The sequence below is a fragment of the Syngnathoides biaculeatus genome, chromosome 12, assembly GCF_019802595.1.
Source record: "Syngnathoides biaculeatus isolate LvHL_M chromosome 12, ASM1980259v1, whole genome shotgun sequence".
Lineage (NCBI taxonomy): Eukaryota > Metazoa > Chordata > Actinopteri > Syngnathiformes > Syngnathidae > Syngnathoides > Syngnathoides biaculeatus.
The window spans coordinates 7,447,727-7,466,250 of record NC_084651.1 but is presented as its reverse complement, the minus strand read 5'-3'; the positions used below and the strand labels follow the sequence as shown (position 1 = coordinate 7,466,250).

General features: G+C 45.4%; 2 protein-coding genes across 4 annotated transcripts in view; one reads left to right on the top strand and one right to left on the bottom strand.

Moving 5' to 3' along the window:
- Positions 1 to 96: 96 nt before the first annotated feature.
- agt (angiotensinogen) overlaps positions 97 to 18,524 on the bottom strand; it is a 20,356-nt gene continuing 1,928 nt past the window's right edge. Inside the window, exons 1-8 of one of the 3 annotated variants that reach the window (XM_061837131.1) lie at positions 17,473 to 17,602; positions 17,082 to 17,324; positions 6,523 to 6,951; positions 5,206 to 5,560; positions 2,882 to 3,006; positions 2,567 to 2,715; positions 2,304 to 2,460; positions 97 to 521 (exon numbers count right to left, since the gene is read on the bottom strand). In XM_061837131.1, coding sequence (XP_061693115.1) covers positions 342 to 521; positions 2,304 to 2,460; positions 2,567 to 2,715; positions 2,882 to 3,006; positions 5,206 to 5,560; positions 6,523 to 6,951; positions 17,082 to 17,324 — 1,638 coding nt within the window. In that variant the 5' untranslated portion in view covers positions 17,473 to 17,602 and the 3' untranslated portion in view covers positions 97 to 341. Of the gene's footprint in view, positions 522 to 2,303; positions 2,461 to 2,566; positions 2,716 to 2,881; positions 3,007 to 5,205; positions 5,561 to 6,522; positions 6,952 to 9,041; positions 9,406 to 17,081; positions 17,325 to 17,472; positions 17,603 to 18,524 lie in introns of those variants that run through there. The other 2 variants (XM_061837132.1, XM_061837133.1) reach the window with 2 other exon arrangements.
- On the top strand, positions 5,463 to 16,136 carry LOC133509781 (deleted in malignant brain tumors 1 protein-like). The gene is made up of 21 exons (XM_061837130.1): positions 5,463 to 5,563; positions 6,002 to 6,071; positions 11,943 to 12,078; positions 12,159 to 12,200; positions 12,720 to 12,818; positions 12,911 to 12,949; positions 13,035 to 13,133; positions 13,235 to 13,273; positions 13,359 to 13,457; positions 13,561 to 13,599; positions 13,686 to 13,784; positions 13,892 to 13,930; positions 14,017 to 14,115; positions 14,224 to 14,262; positions 14,347 to 14,445; positions 14,693 to 14,731; positions 14,821 to 14,919; positions 15,004 to 15,039; positions 15,119 to 15,263; positions 15,545 to 15,762; positions 15,904 to 16,136. Exons 3-21 carry the CDS (start codon positions 12,021 to 12,023, stop codon positions 16,119 to 16,121), a joined length of 1,644 nt encoding a protein of 547 aa, XP_061693114.1. The 5' UTR covers positions 5,463 to 5,563; positions 6,002 to 6,071; positions 11,943 to 12,020; the 3' UTR covers positions 16,122 to 16,136.

Here is an 18,524-nt window from a genome sequence, read left to right as displayed (position 1 = left end):
AAGAATAATTTAGAGAAAACAAGGTTTTTGTTTGTTTTTTTTTTTTTGCTCTGGGTGCTTAATACAGAAATGACTCCAATTGTATTTTATTGAGGAACAAACATTTTATTCAGCCATCAAACAAAAATAAACTTTTTAGTTACAACATACACGGCTGAGCTGGTGAACTGTAACAACTCTACTAAAAAAACACTATGCAGGAATTTGCTGTAATATAAAAATGGGGGGGGAGGGGATTAAGGTTGAAATTAAAAGTGACAAACAGTAACGCAATTCCATAAATACTGACAACGATGATAACGCCGACGATTTCCTTCGTTTGAAGTCCGGCGCGGTTGTTCTCACAGCGTGGGGTTCGTGATTTTGCCCAACATGAGGATGGCGTCGGACTCGCCCTCCAGCACGAAGAACAAGAAGGGTCGGTCGACGGACATCTTGAGGGGGGCCCCCGCCGCCTCGTCCGCTTTGTCCGGGGACGGCGCGCTTTCCTCGGACATCTCGAACGACACCTTGGTGATCGCCTACAAGCGCCAAACGAGAAGATGGAATTGGAATACGTTTTGGCATTTTAAGCGACAACCTAATGTTGGGGCCCTCAATTTCTGTTATTAATATTGATGAGTGATTAGGAAATTAGGAAAAATATTTTTTTTTCATCTGGGATACTTAATATCATGCAGACTTACTAAAAGTAAAAAAAATGCATTTACTGTAATTTCCAGCCACAAACGACCTTTTTCACACGCTTTCAACTCTGCGATTTATGCGGCTAATTTGTACATTTTTTCTAACTGCCGCAGGGAGCCAGTCGAGAGGACAGCGAATAGAGAAAAAGTCAACACACCCCTCTTCGGATGCCAGGTTTTTGTGATATTAAAAAAAAATAAAATAAAACCAAGATAAATCATTTTATTACTTTTTCCGGCATTACTGTGACTTATAACCATCACAATTTAATTGACATTTATAATAGAGAACTAAAAATAACTGGGATAATGTGGTTGGAAAAATTGGACATACCCTCATAACTGGGCATGCGGATGTGTTCAGCATTGACAACCGTAATTTCCCCCATACAAGCCGCAACTTTTTTCACACGCTTTCAACCCTGCGTTTTTTGCGGTGATGGGGCTAATTTGTGCATTTTTTTCTAAGGGCCGCAAGGGGGCACTCGAGCGGAAAAAGGTAAGAGTGAGACCGGTGGAATATATGTGCCGAGGAAGTTGACTTTTAGCGGCCCTGTTAGCGCTGTGCTAGCGTTAATGGTGTGCTAGCGTGTTGCTGCTGTGGTACTTGCGTGTCTCAGTGATATTTCCCACTACGTTTCATTTTAACCGGCCCTGTTAGCGTTAGTGCTAACACGGTGCTAGCGTTAGCACTAGCTTTAGTAGTCTAAGTACCAAAACAACAAAAATAAACGCAAATGGCTGATTTTTGGGAGACTATCCTCTGCTTTCTGCCAACAAAAGTCTATTGCTATGGCTGCCTTTGGGCTTAAATATCTTGATGCCCAGAAATTTGTACGTTGAAGTGAGCTGACGTTCTTAAGTTAAACAAAGATATAGTTTTGGAGGGGCACGGTGGATCAGGTGGTAAAGCCTCACAGTTCTGAGGTCCTGGGTTTGATCCCGGCCCCGCCTGTGCGGACTTTGCATGTTCTCCCCGTGCCTGTGTGGGTTTCCTCCGGGCACTCCGGTTTCCTCCCACATGCCAGAAATATGCAACATGAATTGGACACTCTAAATTGAAACTAGGCGTGATTTTGAGTGCGGCTGTTTGTCTCGATGTGATTGGCTGGCGACTCGTTCAGCATGTACCCCGTCTCCTGCCCGTTGACAGCTGGGATAGCCTCCAGCATTCCCTCCGACCCTCATGAGGATAAGCGGCAAAAGAAAATGGATGGATGGATATAGTTTGCTTCCATTTTGGTGCCAAGGAACTACAGTACATTGAAGTAAGTCGAGGAGATTAACTTATTTAAAAGTAGTGCTTCGCCACCATTTTGTGGTATATTTGTGCCAGGGAATTCAGTTGAAGGTTAATTGAGGAGCTTCGTTTAGCCAAAAAAGGTGCTTTGTCGCCATTTTGCGACACTGTGCCATCATGGTGCACAGAACTATGTTGAAGTCAGTTGAGGAGCTTAGCGCAAAAGTCGTGTTGTTCCCCGATCTGGTGGAATCTTGATGTCAAGGAACTACATTTAGATGAGCTTCATTTAGACAAATGTAGTGCTTTGCCGCCGGCTCGTGGCACCTCTTTGGCTCAGTCCCAGCGTTAAATAAAATAATAAACCCGGGGCTTACCTTATCGACGACGAAGCGGTCGGCGTCGCCCAGCCGGCCGAATTCGGCCTGCGAGCCCAACAGCTTGGCCTCCACTTCGGCGTCCACGTTGCCCAAAAGCTCCCGCAGGTCGTTCACGGCTGACACGGAGAACTTGGGCAGCGACAGCTCCAGCAACCTGCGACGCCGCCGCATCGCGATTTCACGTTATTTCACGAGCAGACGAGGAAGCGTCCCCGCCGAATCCATCGATGGATCAATTATTATTTTTGCGGCGGACTCACCCCTCCTGCAGGCTGTTGCGCCACGAGGACACGACTTTGGTGAGCAGTTGGGCTTCGACGTCGCGCAGCTTGGCGCCCTCGTGGGGCAGCGCCACCAACATGTAGGAGCGCCTGCTCAGCGGCACTTTCACCACCGTGCACTTCCTCGCCTACGCAAAACACGCACGCGGGTGAGGACTGACGCGTGTACAAGATGTGCACGCCACGATCTCGTTTTGGTGACACACGAGCCGGAAGGTGCTCCTCAACGTTGGGTTTCTCGGTCAAAAAGAGACAAGACTTGAACAGATCTCGGTGTTGGGGTTTTTCAAGTACCTTATCGTTAAAGTACTGGTACAGGCCCGTGTGGGTCATCAGCGGAGCCGTCACGGTGGTGGTTTCGTCCACGTGAAACTTCTGCGAGGAGGTCTTCTCCGGTTGGAAGGTCGTCTTCCAGTTGCCTGGACAAAAAAAAAAAATCAAATCAAATAATAAAGACAGACGCGATTGATCGTACGCGACGACTAAAATGTCTCCAATCCAAGGGTTTTCAAAGTGGGGTGCGCGGCCCGAGGGGTGCAAGGCTACCATGAACTACCGTCAACATTTTTCATTTTGAAGTTACACCCAGCTGTTGTTCAAATTTTGCAAGCAGTGGAGGGGAGGTGGCGCTGCAACAAAAAAAAAGTTTGGGAACTACTAACGCTCATCCATTCATTTTTTGAAAATGATTCTTTCACATAACCAAGTCACTGCAACCAAAAAAAGTGCAATGCCTGGTGTTGTTATTGGGATACAACGTTACGAGGTGTCCCATATACAGCACATCCATCCATCCATTTTCTTTGCCGCTTATCCTCACAAGGGTCGCAGGAGCCTATCCCAGCTTTCAACGGGCACCCTGAACGAGTCGCCAGCCAATCGCAGGGCACATAGACAAACAGCCGCACTCACAATCATACCTCGGGCGAATTTATCCATCCATCTATTTTCCTTGCCGCTTATCCTCACGGGGGTTATGATGAGCAATGGAGACGATCCCAGCTGTCAACGGGCAAGAGGCAGGGAACACCCTGAACTGGTTGCCGGCTAACCGCACAGCCCATCGAGACAAACAGCACTACTGTGGTATTATCGCAAAACGTGACGTGCTTATGAAGGAAGATGATTTCCCTGGCTGCTGTAGCTATCATCAAAAAATACAAAACAGAGACAAGCCGTGATAAGTAAAGGACAAAAGGTGAATATTTGAGTGACTGCTGGCAAATATCACGCCATTCATTTGACGGCACTCGTGTATTCCGGTGAGAGAGACTCTCCACGCGCCGCTTTTACAATGACACGTGTGCGTGTGTTTTCTTTCGGCTTCTCCCGTTACGGGGTCGCCGAAAAATGGTTTAAGTATTATTCGAAAATTGGAAGTTGGATATTTAATCAAACAAAAATAACTTCGTCTTACTAGCGTTAATGCTAATACACAATGCAAAATGTCACAGGCAGGCTAAAAAAAAAAAAAACTAGCATCAACATACGACATAAGTATCGATCTCGCGTCATCAAATCACGTGACTTTTGTTTACGTCAAGCTAAGCATTGCTCAATGCTAAGTCGGTTGGAGACGACACGGAAATATGTCTTGTAGCACGACGCCCAGAGTCTTGTACGATACCGTCAGACATTTTGAAGGTGAAAATAAACGACGGTGCGTAAAAAAATTAGATAAACTCGGCACAGAGGACCCGTATTTAATGCCGAAGTCGATGTTTTCGCCGATCAGAAATTGGACCCTTTCGCTCGTCTAGGACAACCGGATCTACACGTAGATCTGGTGAATAAGTCGTCGAGATTTACACGGAAGAGTTTGAAAGCGTAGAAAAGTCTGGAGGCGTACAAATACGTCGTTGCTGGATCTGTTCTAAATCAATAATAAATCCCACATAATTCGATTTTTCTCAATACAAATACCAATATTTAAATAAATGACCCCTGGTTTTACGCAAACCGCATTTATTAACTATGATTGAAAAAAAAAAAAAAAAGAGGACGGGGAGTCCTACACGGAAGCGTATTGCGGCCACACGCACACACGTCCAACCCTTTTTGCGACAGATGTTTTTTTTTTTTTTTTTTTTAAAAAGGCGTGTGTGTATTTTGGTTGGGCACCATCCATCATGTTTAATTTCCGAAATCCATCGATATTTTCTGGTCTTTTAAGATGGTATTCCATAGACTGATCTCTTTGAATATCTGCGTCGTCTGTTGTGACAACCGACAGCACAACAGGTCTCGGGCATTATGAATATTCTGCTCCGGTTCAATGACCCCCCCCCCCTCCCCCCCACACTGTCAAGCAGCTCTCGGCAATATGGCGCCGTGAAAATGTTGTCGTCACCGGCACGAGATCTATTTTTTTCGGAGGTTTTATGGCATTTGCATTTATTTCAATAGACGAAGAGAATTTTATTGGTGCTTTTAAGTGTTTTTTAAATGATTTTTAATCATGTAAAGCACATTGAGTTGCATTGTGTATGACATAACTGGATATAAATATAGCTGCCTTGCCTCGCTTTGATTTATGAGAGGTTTGAGTTATGGGCACGGTCACGGCGTGAGTTCAACCCCCCACCACCCGTATTGAGAAAAGACAGGAAGTGACAAACCTTGGAAGTTGAACAAAGTACCAAACAGAAGGTTGGAGTTCACGTCCACATCTTTGAAGGCGTCCTTCATTTTCCCGTCCGACGTCTTCTCCACAAAAGCGTTCACCAGCTCGGGCCGCGCGAAGTCGGCGCCGCGGACGAAGGACGAGTCCGAGAAGTCTCGGGCGCCTCGCGCGACGTCGGCGGACAGGCGGACGTGCGGGGGGCTGAACAGCCACACCCGCGTGGTGATCTCGACGTCGCGTTCGTCGTCCACCGGGGAGCTGATCCCGTGCAGGGTCTTCAGGACTTTGTGCCCGTCCACCAGGGACACGCAGTCGTCTCGGTCGGTGCCGCTGCTCAGGCCCAGCAGTTGCTGGTAAGGAAGGAGGGAAGACGAAAGAAAAGGATCAAGTCCACGCGAGCGTTTTCGATACCGGTATATAATATTTTAATCTTGGCACATGGTGGTCAAAAGGTTCTAAACGGACTAAAAACGGGTTCAGCGATAATGTAACCCACAGCTGTGAAACTCAAGGCCGGGGGGGCCAGATCCGGCCCGCCACAGGATTTTACGTGGCCCGCAAAGGCAAATCGTGCGTGTCAACTTCTATGATGCTTGTGAAAATTTGTACCAAAATTTCAAATTGTCATATCACAAATGATCCTGTTGAGATATTGCAAGCATTTTTCTGTTACCAAACAACAATAGTTGAAAAACCCTGTTACACTTGAGTTCTGATTCCAAAACAAGTTCAGAAATTTCAAGTGTAAATATGATGAGCCAATTACAAAGATTTTTTTTTTATGCTTTCAGTCATAACGGACCTCTGAGGGAAGCCGTAACTGCTACATGGCCTGTGACAAAAACATTTGACACCCTTAATGTAAAGTATCTTTCCCTCACTAATTTTTAAAACATTTGTCAGAATGTGTTCTGGTCACTTGTGGCAGAAAATTGACAAAGGTACTGCGGAGTTTGGGAACAAAAAGGGTATAGAAAACTGAGAGTACGGGTGGGTGGTGGTATGCACGGTGAGCAGGGAACGAAGCTTCCCTGACATGCCGCAGTTGGAGCCTATCCCAGCTAACTTTGGTCAAAAGGCAGACTACATCCATTCATTTATTCACTGAGTGGGAACTGAACCCAAACTGCTTGCGTCAAAGTCAGGTTCTCAACCCCTCCCAATGTGTAGCACGGGATTACTTTAATTCAAATAGCCCTTTGTCTGCGGAAGGGGCCCCGAGGAAAAGCTCTTCCCAGTAAGGGATCCCCCGGGCCTAAAAAAATGTGAGAACCCCTGCCTTAAACCGAGTCTGCCCATTCGAGGTCCAAACCTGGAAGGAGCTGGCAGTCTTCTTGGAGGCCCCCAGGTAGAAGGTGACCAGGGATCCGTAGGTGTTGACGGGGGACAGGAGGGTGTTGGCGCCTCGCTGCTTGCCGCTGAGCGCCTGGTACACCCTCAAACCCAACGAGTTCAGCAGCTCAGCCAGCACCGCCGTCCTCTGCGTGACGTTCTGCTTCTGAGTGTCCTGCTCGGACGGATCTCGGTGGTCCGGGGTCAGGACCGCCATGTCGAGGGGCGCCAAGGGAAGGGTCTGCAGGGGCTTGGCCGTCTGGGTCTGCAGGGTCTCGCAGCTGACGTTGTCGGCGGCGAAGAGGTGGAAGGGGTGGATGTAAACCCGGTTCCCTCGGCCTCCCTGGAGGCAGCACCACACCAGCAGGACCGCGACAGCTGGGCGTAGACTTTGCATTTTCTTTGAATCCTTACCAGACGCAGAAAGTCAATGGTGGGTAGTACAAATACAGCTATGCAGCCAACCCCTGCTATTCGCTGGACAAAGTGAGGACGGATGCCAGATTCTCTCTGGAGAATACCGAACAAGCTTCTGTCCAACATGGACAGTCCGAAGAGTCCACTGTACAGCAACGTCTCCACGTGGGGGAGCGGTTTAAGGAATCGAATCGACTCGAATCGAAACACATCTAATCTAGGGACTGAAGCCTGCTGTCAATCGTGAAAATCAATTGAGCATTTGGCATCTACATAAAAAGGTTTGTAATTGCTAATAAGTTGTCACAAGATGGCAGAAAATTGTTTTTTTTTTTTAGTTAAATAAGGTTATGGCCTGACTAAATGAGTCGATTTGCTCTTCATTTATACATAGTTCCTTGCCCCCAAGTAATTATTTAAGCAATACTGTAATATTATTCATATTTACTGTATATTAGACGTGGTTTTGGCCCAAGCACAAAAATTGTGAATATGTGCATTTTACTGTGAATAACGGAGGGTATTCCCTGCTCAAAAAAAATAAAAATAAAAAAATAAGCAGATGGGCGAAATCACAAATGCTGACCCGTCAATATTGGGGGCGCACCGATTTGTACGACTTCTTATTTTTACTCTCTACATTTGAAAACGTACTTCTCTTTCGACTGCGTGTCCTAATGAGACCACAGTACATCCGTCTGCATCTGGGTTTTAGCCTCCGACGCCATCAACCGGCAAAAACAGAGACGAGGTGACGTGCCAGTGACGGACGGAACCTTTTTTGCCGAATCAACGCCGGCATCGCGCTCGGCAACAAGCGTCGCTTTGACAGTGAACCGCATTGTTGTCTTTTTCTTTGCTTGTACGTTGGAACGCCAAAAAATTACTCAAAATGGGACACTTAAATTTATCATTCTTGAGACTAAACCTCTCATAGTTTGTGCTAATTTGACAGTTTTAATAATCTCAACTGGCTAAAACATATCGTATAGCTATATATATATATATATATATATATATATATATATATATATATATATATATGTATGTAAAATGTAACACTTTTAAAAAATATATATTCTTACATATATTATACATAAATACTAAAGTGTAAACTATATTAACAACTATACTAGCAACTATATTACAGCAGCACGGCAGAGGCTGGTGAGCACACCTGCCTCACAGTTCTGAGGACCGGAGTTCAAATCCCAGGCCCGCCTTCGGTTTCCTCCTACACCCCAAAAATATGCGTCGTAGGTTGATTGATGACTGCAAATTTTTACTTTTTTAAAATTTTTGTTTCTACATGTCCCGCGACTGAATGGCGACCAGTTCAGGGTGTACCCTGCCTCTTGCGCCAAAGATGCACTAGACTCTATCACACCAACGACCCTTGTGAGGATAGGTGGTACAGAAAATGAATAGAAACACATAGAGAAAAGGCATAAATATCACACAGTACAGCCATCCATTTTCTTTGCCGCTTATCCTCACTAGGGTCCCGGGGAGTGTCAAAATGCAAACTCCCCACAGGTGGGGCCGGGATCGAACAATGGTCCTCAGAACTACGAGGCCAACCCTTTATCATCTGCCCCACCATGCCGCCATCACACACTACATATAACATTAAAAGAAATGTATTCAAAATCAGCCAAGTTTGAAATTGAGACATTGTACTGTGCGTCCCACTAAAAACTGATTTCAAATAAAGTATACCCTGATAGGCTCTTTTTTTGTTTGTTTTTTAAGGAAAGTCTGCAAAAAAAAAAAAAAAAAAGGATTTAGGCAAAGAAGAAAAACCAGGACTTTAGTCTCTGGAGTTTGTGAAGTGAGCAAATACTCTGTGGACTCTGCGGACAGGACATGGCCTTGGTCTCCGATCAATGCACTCCGACGCCCACTCCTCAAACCCGTGACTACATGACACAATACCGCATACGTGATTCTACTTCATGATTCAAAAAAAAAATGACCCGATGATAACATGGACGACTTGCTACTCCCCCCCCCCCCCCCCCCCCCCTACGGACAAACTTGTTTTGAAATATTGAAGTACGAAACGGTGAAGTCGACTCTTACCGTGAGCGGGCTCGCTGCCGAATGAATCTGCGTCCGCTCCGCTCCCCCGACTTTAAAGCGGAGCGGCGTGGCGGTTACTGATTAACGCCGGCCCCGCCTGGTAGCGATCAATAACGGCTCTGACAGGGAGCCCGAACCCCCCACTCACCCCCACGCCCGAGATGTTGACTTTAGGAGGAGGATGTGAGGGCATCCTGAAAGCGGCGGCCACAATGGCAGAGGCGCAGAGAAAGAAAGGCTCCGTTCAGCAAAAACCTGCGCAGATGTTCAGCGGTGACGTGGGACGGCTGTTCCCGAACGAGTAAACAGGACACTCAAAGACAAACATGAACCGCCGGAGGTGGAAGGAAACGGAAAACTACTGATACGACAATTGTTTACGTACTAGGAACGCAAAACAGCTTACTCTGCTGTTGTTTGTTGTTCTTTAGTGGACTGGCCCACGAAACAGTAGTTTGTACTTGAACCTCTCGCGCATTCCCTAAAACACAAATCATCGCCTTATTGAAGACTCAAAAGGACCCTTATAGTAAAGGAAATAAGTATTTGAACACCCTGCTATACTGCAAGTTCTCCCACTTAGAAATCATGGCGGGGTCGTAAGTTTTCATCGTAGGTGCATGTCGACTGTGAGAGAGATCATCTAAAAAGAAAAATCCAGAAATCACAATGGATGATTTTTTTTTTTTAACAATTTATTGGTGTGATACAGCTGCAAATAAGTATTTGAACACCTGAGAAAACCAATGTTAATATTTGGTACAGTAGCCTTTGTTTTCAATTACAGAGGTCAAACATTTCCTGTAGTTGTTCACCAGGTTTGCACACACTCCAAATCAGACAGGTTTCTGGGCTGCCGCTGAGAAACACAGAGCTTCAGCTCCCTGAAAAGACTTTCCATTGGGTTTAGGTCTGGAGACTGGCTAGGCCACGCCAGAACCTTGATCTGCTTCTTACAAAGCCACTCCTTCGTGTTCCCGGTTGTGTGCTTCGGGTCATTGTCACGTTGAAAGACCCAGCCACGACCCATCTTCAATGCTCTGACTGAGGGAAAGAGGTTGGTCCCCAAAATCTCACAATACATGGGCACGGTCATCCTCTCTTTAATACAGTGCAGTCTGCCTGTCCCATGTGCAGAAAAACACCCCCAGAGCATGACGCTACCACCCCCATGTTTCACAGTAGGGATGGTATTCTTGGGATGGAACTCATCGTTCATCTTCCTCCGAACACGGTTAGTGGAATTATGACCAACAAGTTCATTTTTGGTCTCATCTGACCACAAAACTCTCTCCCATGACTCCTCTGTATCATCCAAATGGTCACTAGCAAACTTAAGATGGCCCTTACCATATGCTGGTTTAGGCAGGGGAACCTTCCGCGCCATGCATGATTTCAAACAGTGACCTCTGAGTGTATTACCAACAGTCACCTAGGAAACGGTGGTCCCAGCTCTTTTCAGGTCATTGACCAAGTCCTGTGGTGTAGTCCTGGGCTGATTCCTCACCTTTCTAAGGATCATTGAGACCCCGCGAAGTGATATCTTGCATGGGGCTCCACTCCAATTGAGATTGATCGTCATGTTTAGCTTCTTCCATTTTCCAATTATTGGTCCAACAGTGGACCTTTTTTCACCAAGCTGCTTGGCAATTTCTCCGTAGTCCTTTCCAGCCGTGTGGAGTTGTACAATTTTGTCTCTGGTGTCTTTGGACAGCTCTTTGGTCTTGGCCATGTTCCAAGTTTGAGTCTTACTGATTGTATGAGGTGGACAGGTGTCTTTATGCAGCGAACAACCTCACAGAGGTGCATCTGATTCAGGATAATAAATACATAGAGCGGAGGTGGACTTATAAAGGTGGACTAACAGGTCTTTGAGGGTCAGAATTCTATCTGATAGACAGGCATTCAAATACTTATTTGCAGCTGTATCACACAAATAAATCATTAAAAAAAATGTGGATTTTTGTCTCTCACAGTGGACATGCACCTGCAATGGAAATTTCAGACGCCTTCATGATTTCCAAGTGGGAGAACTTGCAATATAGCAGGGTGTTCAAATACTTATTTTCTTCATGTAACTGTGGAACTGAGTATGAAAACTTTGCTGTGCCGTGCGATTTACTGGCGAGCAGTTCCGAGGCGTCGCCTGCATCTCGGCCACAGTCAGCGGGAATAGCTTGCATGGATCCCACGCAACCTAATAAGGACAAACAAGATTCAGTGAGAGATTAAAAATTGTCCATATTTGTGAATGCAGATGTGGAAAAAAAAGGAATGCAAAGAAAAAATTGGTCTGGGAAAAGAGCAAATAGTTTGCAAATGGTACACTTTACTCCAGTTTAATATCAAAAAGTGGATCAAAAGTCCAACATCCGTGAGACCAGCAACAAAAATTCCTTCACACACACGTTACATTTTCTCATCATAAATGAAACACAACGTATTATGTCATCTTTTTTATGGGCCAACTGAAACGCAGCCTCACCAATAGATTGCAGCTCGTGAGGCGCAATAAATTACAATTTTATAAAGTCAAATATTTACTCAGGATTTGGGGATTGTGGAAAAATATTGATTCTTTAAAAAATGGCTCAAACAACATGAGGGAAAAAGAATATTTGAAGAGTTTTCTATTATTAAGTGTCACTAAACAATTTTTTTCCCTCGTAAATAGCAACTTTATTAAAAACAAAAATGTAAGTTTGTAGCAGGAGTGAATTGGAATGACTCAGCATATCTTGCGTGTGATTAATTGCATTTCCCAGAATGCATCTTGCCATTAAGCTAAACAAGCAAATGCCTTAAAACAAACCCGTGCTGGCTCTTTACAACACCGGCGCAGGTGTGTGTTTTTCTCACGCATAACAATCATCATGTGATATTTGAATAATTTATGGCCAGCCAAAGGAGGCGCTTAGATCATCATATAAGCGGTCCCGCGGTTCTTGGCGAGGCCGTTTGGAAGGTTGAACTCGCCTCATGATGTGGACCCTCCTGGTCGTTTGCGGCGTTTGTGCTGTGCTACACGGCGTGCGAGGTATTGTGTGCAATTTTTTTTTAAACCGTGTAAAAGCTGACAGATATTGCATTTATTTGGTTTTATTCTTTCACAATCAGGCGACGGCGACGTCGACAACGCGCTACTGTACAGAACCACAGGTACACACGGTCAAATTTATACACAAAAACTTGGGACGCGCCACTTTCAGGTGACATTTCAGGATCATCCTACAACGCAAGCTAATTTGACCTTTTCAAAGTTGAACAGTTTGCGGTACTTCTGCGCAATTTGCTTTCCAACTCGGAGCCAAACGGCAAAATTCATGACCGATATTTGATCCGTGGTGGCTTCAGACAGAATCTTCGCAGAAGGAAGCTGACCTCTGAGTCAATGTTTGCCTCCTAGTTCTGAGGTTTGATGTTGGATGAGTAAACTCTCCATGCGTGGGTGTGAATGTGTATCTGAACGCTTATTTATCGATCTGTGCCCTCCCGGTGACCAGTCCAGGGTCCGCCCTGCTTCTCACCTAAATTCAGATGAATAGGCTCGAGCGTACAAACACAAATAACGCGGACACGTGTTGAAAACTTTCCCATCGGTCCATTTCAGTCATTTGGTCACCCAGCAATCCAGTTTTGCTTTATTTATGTAACTTCTTGAAATATTTCTCCTGCCAGCTCCGCCGTCGTGCCGCTACTACTGCGGCAGACACATGGGAAGCTGTTCCTGTTCCAGCTCCTGCCGGTACAATGGCGACTGCTGCCGAGACTACAGTTGTGAGTATCAGAATATGCCGAGGGACATCCTCACTGGTGCTTTCCTGGGCAGGAATAGGTAAAAATGAACATTTGATTATCTGTTGTTCAAGATTACTGCAGTAGCACGACTCCACAACCATGGACCACAGGTACCTCGTAACTAGCTTGCCAAAATTGCTGATCAAAACCAAAGTTTTGGGATTAGTGGGAATTAAAATGCTGATACTCTTCCAGGTCAGGCCTCATGTCGCTACAACTGCGGCAGACACATGGGAAGCTGTTCCTGCTCCAGCTCCTGTCGGTACTATGGCAACTGCTGCCGAGACTACAGTTGTGAGTACATCAGAAAATGCCAAGAGAAATCTTCATTGGTGTTGGTCTGAGTAAAAATGGGTAAAAGGAAAAAAATCCCAATTTATCATACTTTTTCTCAGATTACTGCAGTAGCACGACTCCACAACCATGGACCACAGGTACCTTGTAACTAGCTTGCCAAAGTGGCTGATCAAAATCAAAGTTTTTGGGATGAACGGGAATAAAATGCTGATACTCGTCCAGGTCAGGCCTCGTGTCGCTACAACTGCGGCAGTCACATGGGAAGCTGTTCCTGCTCCAGCTCCTGTCGGTACTATGGCAACTGCTGCCGAGACTACAGTTGTGAGTACATCAGAAAATGCCAAGAGAAATCTTCATTGGTGTTGTTCCGAGTAGAAATGGGTAAAAGAAAAAAAAAATCCCAATTTATCATACTTTTTCTCAGATTACTGCAGTAGCACGACTCCACAACCATGGACCACAGGTACCTTGTAACTAGCTTGCCAAAATTTCTGATCAGAATCAAAGTTTTTGTGATGAATAGGAATTAAAATGCCGATACTCTCCCAGGTCAGGCCTCATGTCGCTCCAACTGCGGCAGTCACATGGGAAGCTGTTCCTGTTCCAACTCCTGCCGGTACAATGGCAACTGCTGCCGAGATTACAGTTGTGAGTATATCAGAAAATGGAGAGAGAAATCTTCATTGGTGTTGGTCCGAGTAGAAATGTGTAAAAGAAAAAAAAAACCCATCCCAATTTATCATACTTTTTCTCAGATTACTGCAGTAGCACGACTCCACAACCATGGACCACAGGTACCTCGTAACTAGCTTGCCAAAATTTCTGATCAGAATCAAAGTTTTTGTGATGAATAGGAATTAAAATGCCGATACTCTCCCAGGTCAGGCCTCATGTCGCTCCAACTGCGGCAGTCACATGGGAAGCTGTTCCTGTTCCAACTCCTGCCGGTACAATGGCAACTGCTGCCGAGATTACAGTTGTGAGTATATCAGAAAATGGAGAGAGAAATCTTCATTGGTGTTGGTTCGAGTAGAAACGTGTAAAAGAAAAAAAAAAACCCATCCCAATTTATCATACTTTTTCTCAGATTACTGCAGTAGCACGACTCCACAACCATGGACTACAGGTACCTCGTAACTAGCTTGCATAAACTGCTGATCAAAATCAGTTTTTGGGACGCATGGGAATTAAAATGCCAATACTCTTCCAGGTCAGCCCTCGTGTCGCTACAACTGCGGCAGTCACTTGGGAAGCTGTTCCTGCTCCAGCTCCTGCCGGTACTACGGCACCTGTTGCCGTGACTATAACTGTGAGTTTCTGTCCCAAAACCAGTGATTTCACCACTGCGCCGGCGTAGTACATTACTTTGCCCTATTTTACACGATTGATCTAAAAACCTTTACTTAATTAGGTTGGCCGGTTGGTGTGCGTTTCAGTGCTTGGGCCTCATATATATATATCTGTCTGTCTATCTATCTATATGAAATACCCTCGCAAATGCTGTTTGACATTCTTGGGTGTTGCCCTCCATGACATGTAAAAACTCTTTCCTTCAGATTACTGCAATAGGACAACTGCAGAGCCATGGACCACAGGTACTTAATCGACATATCCAGGAAAAATCTGTCGTTTAAACAAGGTACATTTTGTAATTTTGTAATATTCTTCCACTTATGTTGTCCAGCCCAGCTTTCGTGTCGTTACAACTGTGGCCGGGACTTGGGAAGCTGTTCCTGCTCCAGCTCGTGCCGCTACTATGGCAGCTGTTGCTCTGACTACTACTGTGAGTAGAAAATGTACTTAAAAAAAAGCCATTAAACTAAAAGTGGTAACATCTCTCTTATTTTCATTTAATTTCTGGAAACAGCGCACTGCTACTCCACAACAGCCACGCCGAGCACGGGTAGGACCTCCTGCCTGGATATTAATCTCAAGTTATAACGCGCAAGCGTCATCTTCTAACTAAATGTGTTGACTTTCAGAGGGGCCCTGCGGTGGTTCCATGTTTGGTTCTGGTGTTTTCTCCAGTCCCGGGCACCCTGACTACTACCACGACAACGCCTACTGCGTTTGGCACCTCAGATCTTTGCAAGACCAAAGAGTACTGCTAGAATTCTCATACCTGCAGTGCGTGAATATTTACATAACGTTTTATGAAAATGCTTGTCGAAAGTTCTTAAGAGATCAACGACCATAAATTACTTAGATTACACGTAATTCAAAAGTGGATCATAGTCTGATAAGAGTGGGATTGTAGACAGTGTCCAGGGTAGAGTTAGGGTTGGGTATCTTAATTGTTTGGATTTGGGAGGGTTAGGGTAGGTTTCAGCTTTGATCAGGGTTAGGAATACTTGATACTACTTGGAATACTGGATGCTCGTATGATTGATTGATTCACTTGTGGGCAGACTGCAGAGCTGCTGCAACTGTGACTACATTTCAGTCTACGACGGGCCATCCATCAACTCCCGATTTTTGGGAAAAGTATGCAACGACAACAACAACAGCAGCTTGAATTTTTTCTACTCGACCTCCGACCACATGACCGTGGTCTTCCGGAGCGACAGCGCAGTCGTCGGGAGAGGATTCCGTGCAGAGTTCACAAGTGCTCTGCCGCAGGACCAAGGTAAAATTAAGACTAGGAGATAGAAGATTGGCAAGAACTAGGTTAGTGGTGACACGTACTCTTTTTGGATCCTGTAGTGTTTGCTTGTAATTGGCAATAAATTCTTTACTGGTCCTGTAAGACAACATGGCCTCTTACCAGGTAGAGTCAACTGTTCCTCGGATCTCATGAGCATTACGATTGGTCGCAAGTACCTGAATTCTCTGGGCTACGATGGCCACAGTCTCTACCTCAATGACCAGTATTGCCGACCCCAGGTTTTTCCAAAGGAGGTGGTCTTCCAATTCCGCGCCAACAGCTGCGGGACCAGTCGAAAGGTTGACAGCAGATGTGGGAGCGTTAACATTGTTCAATTCTAACAAAAACAAATCAATTATTTTTTCAGTTTGAGAACGACAGAGTGGTATACACCAACGTGGTGCGTGCCTACTCCTCTAACCAGGGGGACATAACTCGCAAGGCCAACTTAAAAATCAACGTGGTGTGTCGGATGGATCAATTCTCCGTGGCACAGATTATGTACCTGGCACAGAATCACGACAACACCAGCATCACGGGCACAGGAATCTTCAACACCTCCATGGACCTTTACACCAGCAACAGCTTCCGCGATAAGGCAGAAACATTTCTTTTACACAAACACCCAACTCCGCACAAGCCATTAAAAAGTTGCCTTGATGCTTTCTTCCACCAGGTGGCTGAATTCCCGTATAAGGTTTCTTTCACCCAGGACCTCTACGTCCAGGTGGACCTGTTGGGCAGCAGCAGCAGCTACCTGGATATTTTCCTTGACACCTGTGTGGCCTCGCCATCCCCCTACGACTTCCATACGACAACCTATTATCTGCTCCGTAATGGGTGAGATCAGCACCCAATCAACCACCAAAAACCTCCCGAGTGAGGTCCTTTATACTTCGACTTCCTCTTACCCAAAGATCTCACCCAGAGTTCCTTCAACGGGATCGAATATTCTAAAATTATTTGTATGGTGATCCCAAGCATTTCAGAGTTTGGCACAGATTCTTCCTGAAAATGAAAGACCTTGAATCTGAATCCAACATAACACTCATATTAACACACTTCTAACTGACCCACAATATAGATAATAATCCATCAATTTCAAAAGTGCACTGAAGCTGCCTTGGCCCTGCGAGACACTACAGAACACACCTGAGACCAAGCTACTGCGACTGCATCGTATCGTGGTCACCCATTTGTTTTGAGACCCTCAATCTTCATTGGGCTGGCCACGCACGATGCGGCTTGGTCGTCACGTGATCTTTTTCCCCCCACACAGGTGCCCCATAGATAACACCTACCACTCGTACGTCAGTGGCACCACCCGCTACGCTCGATTCTCCTTCAGGGCCTTCCAGTTCTTGAGGTACAGCGAGGAGGTTTACATCCAGTGCAAGGTCCTCATATGTCAAGACAACGACTGGAACTCCCGCTGCCGCAAGGGTTGCCTCAAGCGCAAGGCCAGGGATGTGGGTGCCAAACATGAGAGCCAGACCCTGGTCCTGGGTCCCATCCATCTTATCGGTCTGTAGCGTCTTTGGCATCTATAGAGGAACAAAGCCATGAAATTAACCACGTTTTCTCGTTCTTAGACCCGGACAAAAAGGATGAGAGATCTGCAAAAGAGAATGCGGTTTAACACGATCATCATCATGAATTCTAATCATTAATATATGTGTGAAACATACTCACCTTTGATTAAAAGCTTCAGGAAAGACGACCTGGTTTCTTTCACACATATACATCAGATAACCCTCAGCACAATTCAAGAAAACAGTTTTACTTATAAATTATGAACACAGTTAAAAAAAAAAAAAACCACTTTTACTTATAAACTTTCATCAAATTAGCGTCCCAAAGGACGAAAGAGGTTTTGAAATAAACGCTACCTATGAAGTGACAACACAGCGGTGACAAAAGACATCATACACTCCTCATCCCGGGCAAAGCGGCGAGTCGCGACTGTTCAAACTTTGCTTAGCAACTCAGGACAGAAACCAACGGACAGGACAAACGTGCTCAGCATGGTACACACATTGGACCGAATTTGTGTGTTTTCCCTTCTCTTTGAGAATGCCCGGGTATTGCGTGTCTCTAAAAGATTATCCTGAGCAATTTATTTTGTGGGTTAGCCTGCCGCAAAAGTGATTTTTCCTCACCGATCTGCTTGACAGTCATAAATGTTGACCCTATTCAGTCTTTATGATTGCAATAATCAATGGGCAGCGGCACGGTGGAACAGCGGTAGAGCGATTTCCTCTCACATCCCAAAAACATGCAACATTAATTGGACACTCTAAATTGCCCCTAGGTGTGATTGTGTGTACGAATGTTGTCTGTCTCCATGTGCCCTGTGATTATCTAGCAACCAGTTCAGGGTGTACCCCGCGTCCCGCGACAGATGGGATCGGCTCCAGCACTCCCGGGACCATCGTGAGGATAAGCGGCTCTGAAAATGGATGGATAATCAGTCGTCGATTGTAAAAAACAAACGAAAAAAATATCTGCACACTGCTTTTGCACTCATCAATTGAATCTACACTGGCAGAGTTAAACTGGTGCCATTTTGACGTAAAACTGAAGAACAGAAAATTAGCAAGGCAAATGAAAAATAGACACAAATAGAAGAGCAAATGTTGCTGTTGAGAGTTTGTAAAAACATCTCACAAGTGATTCATAGTAGAAGTTACTGGACGAGCTAAGAGTTAGCAGAGCTTCTTCTGTCGAATCTTAAAGGAGTACCA

What these genes read in the sequence shown, in the direction of transcription:
- LOC133509781 (XM_061837130.1), top strand. Translation starts at nt 12,021, where the DNA reads ATGATGTGGACCCTCCTGGTCGTTTGCGGCGTTTGTGCTGTGCTACAC. An exon ending in CTGCTGCCGAGACTACAGTT is followed by an intron (nt 12,819 to 12,910) that starts GTGAGTATCAGA and finishes CTGTTGTTCAAG; the next exon opens with ATTACTGCAGTAGCACGACT. An exon ending in TCCACAACCATGGACCACAG is followed by an intron (nt 12,950 to 13,034) that starts GTACCTCGTAAC and finishes ATACTCTTCCAG; the next exon opens with GTCAGGCCTCATGTCGCTAC.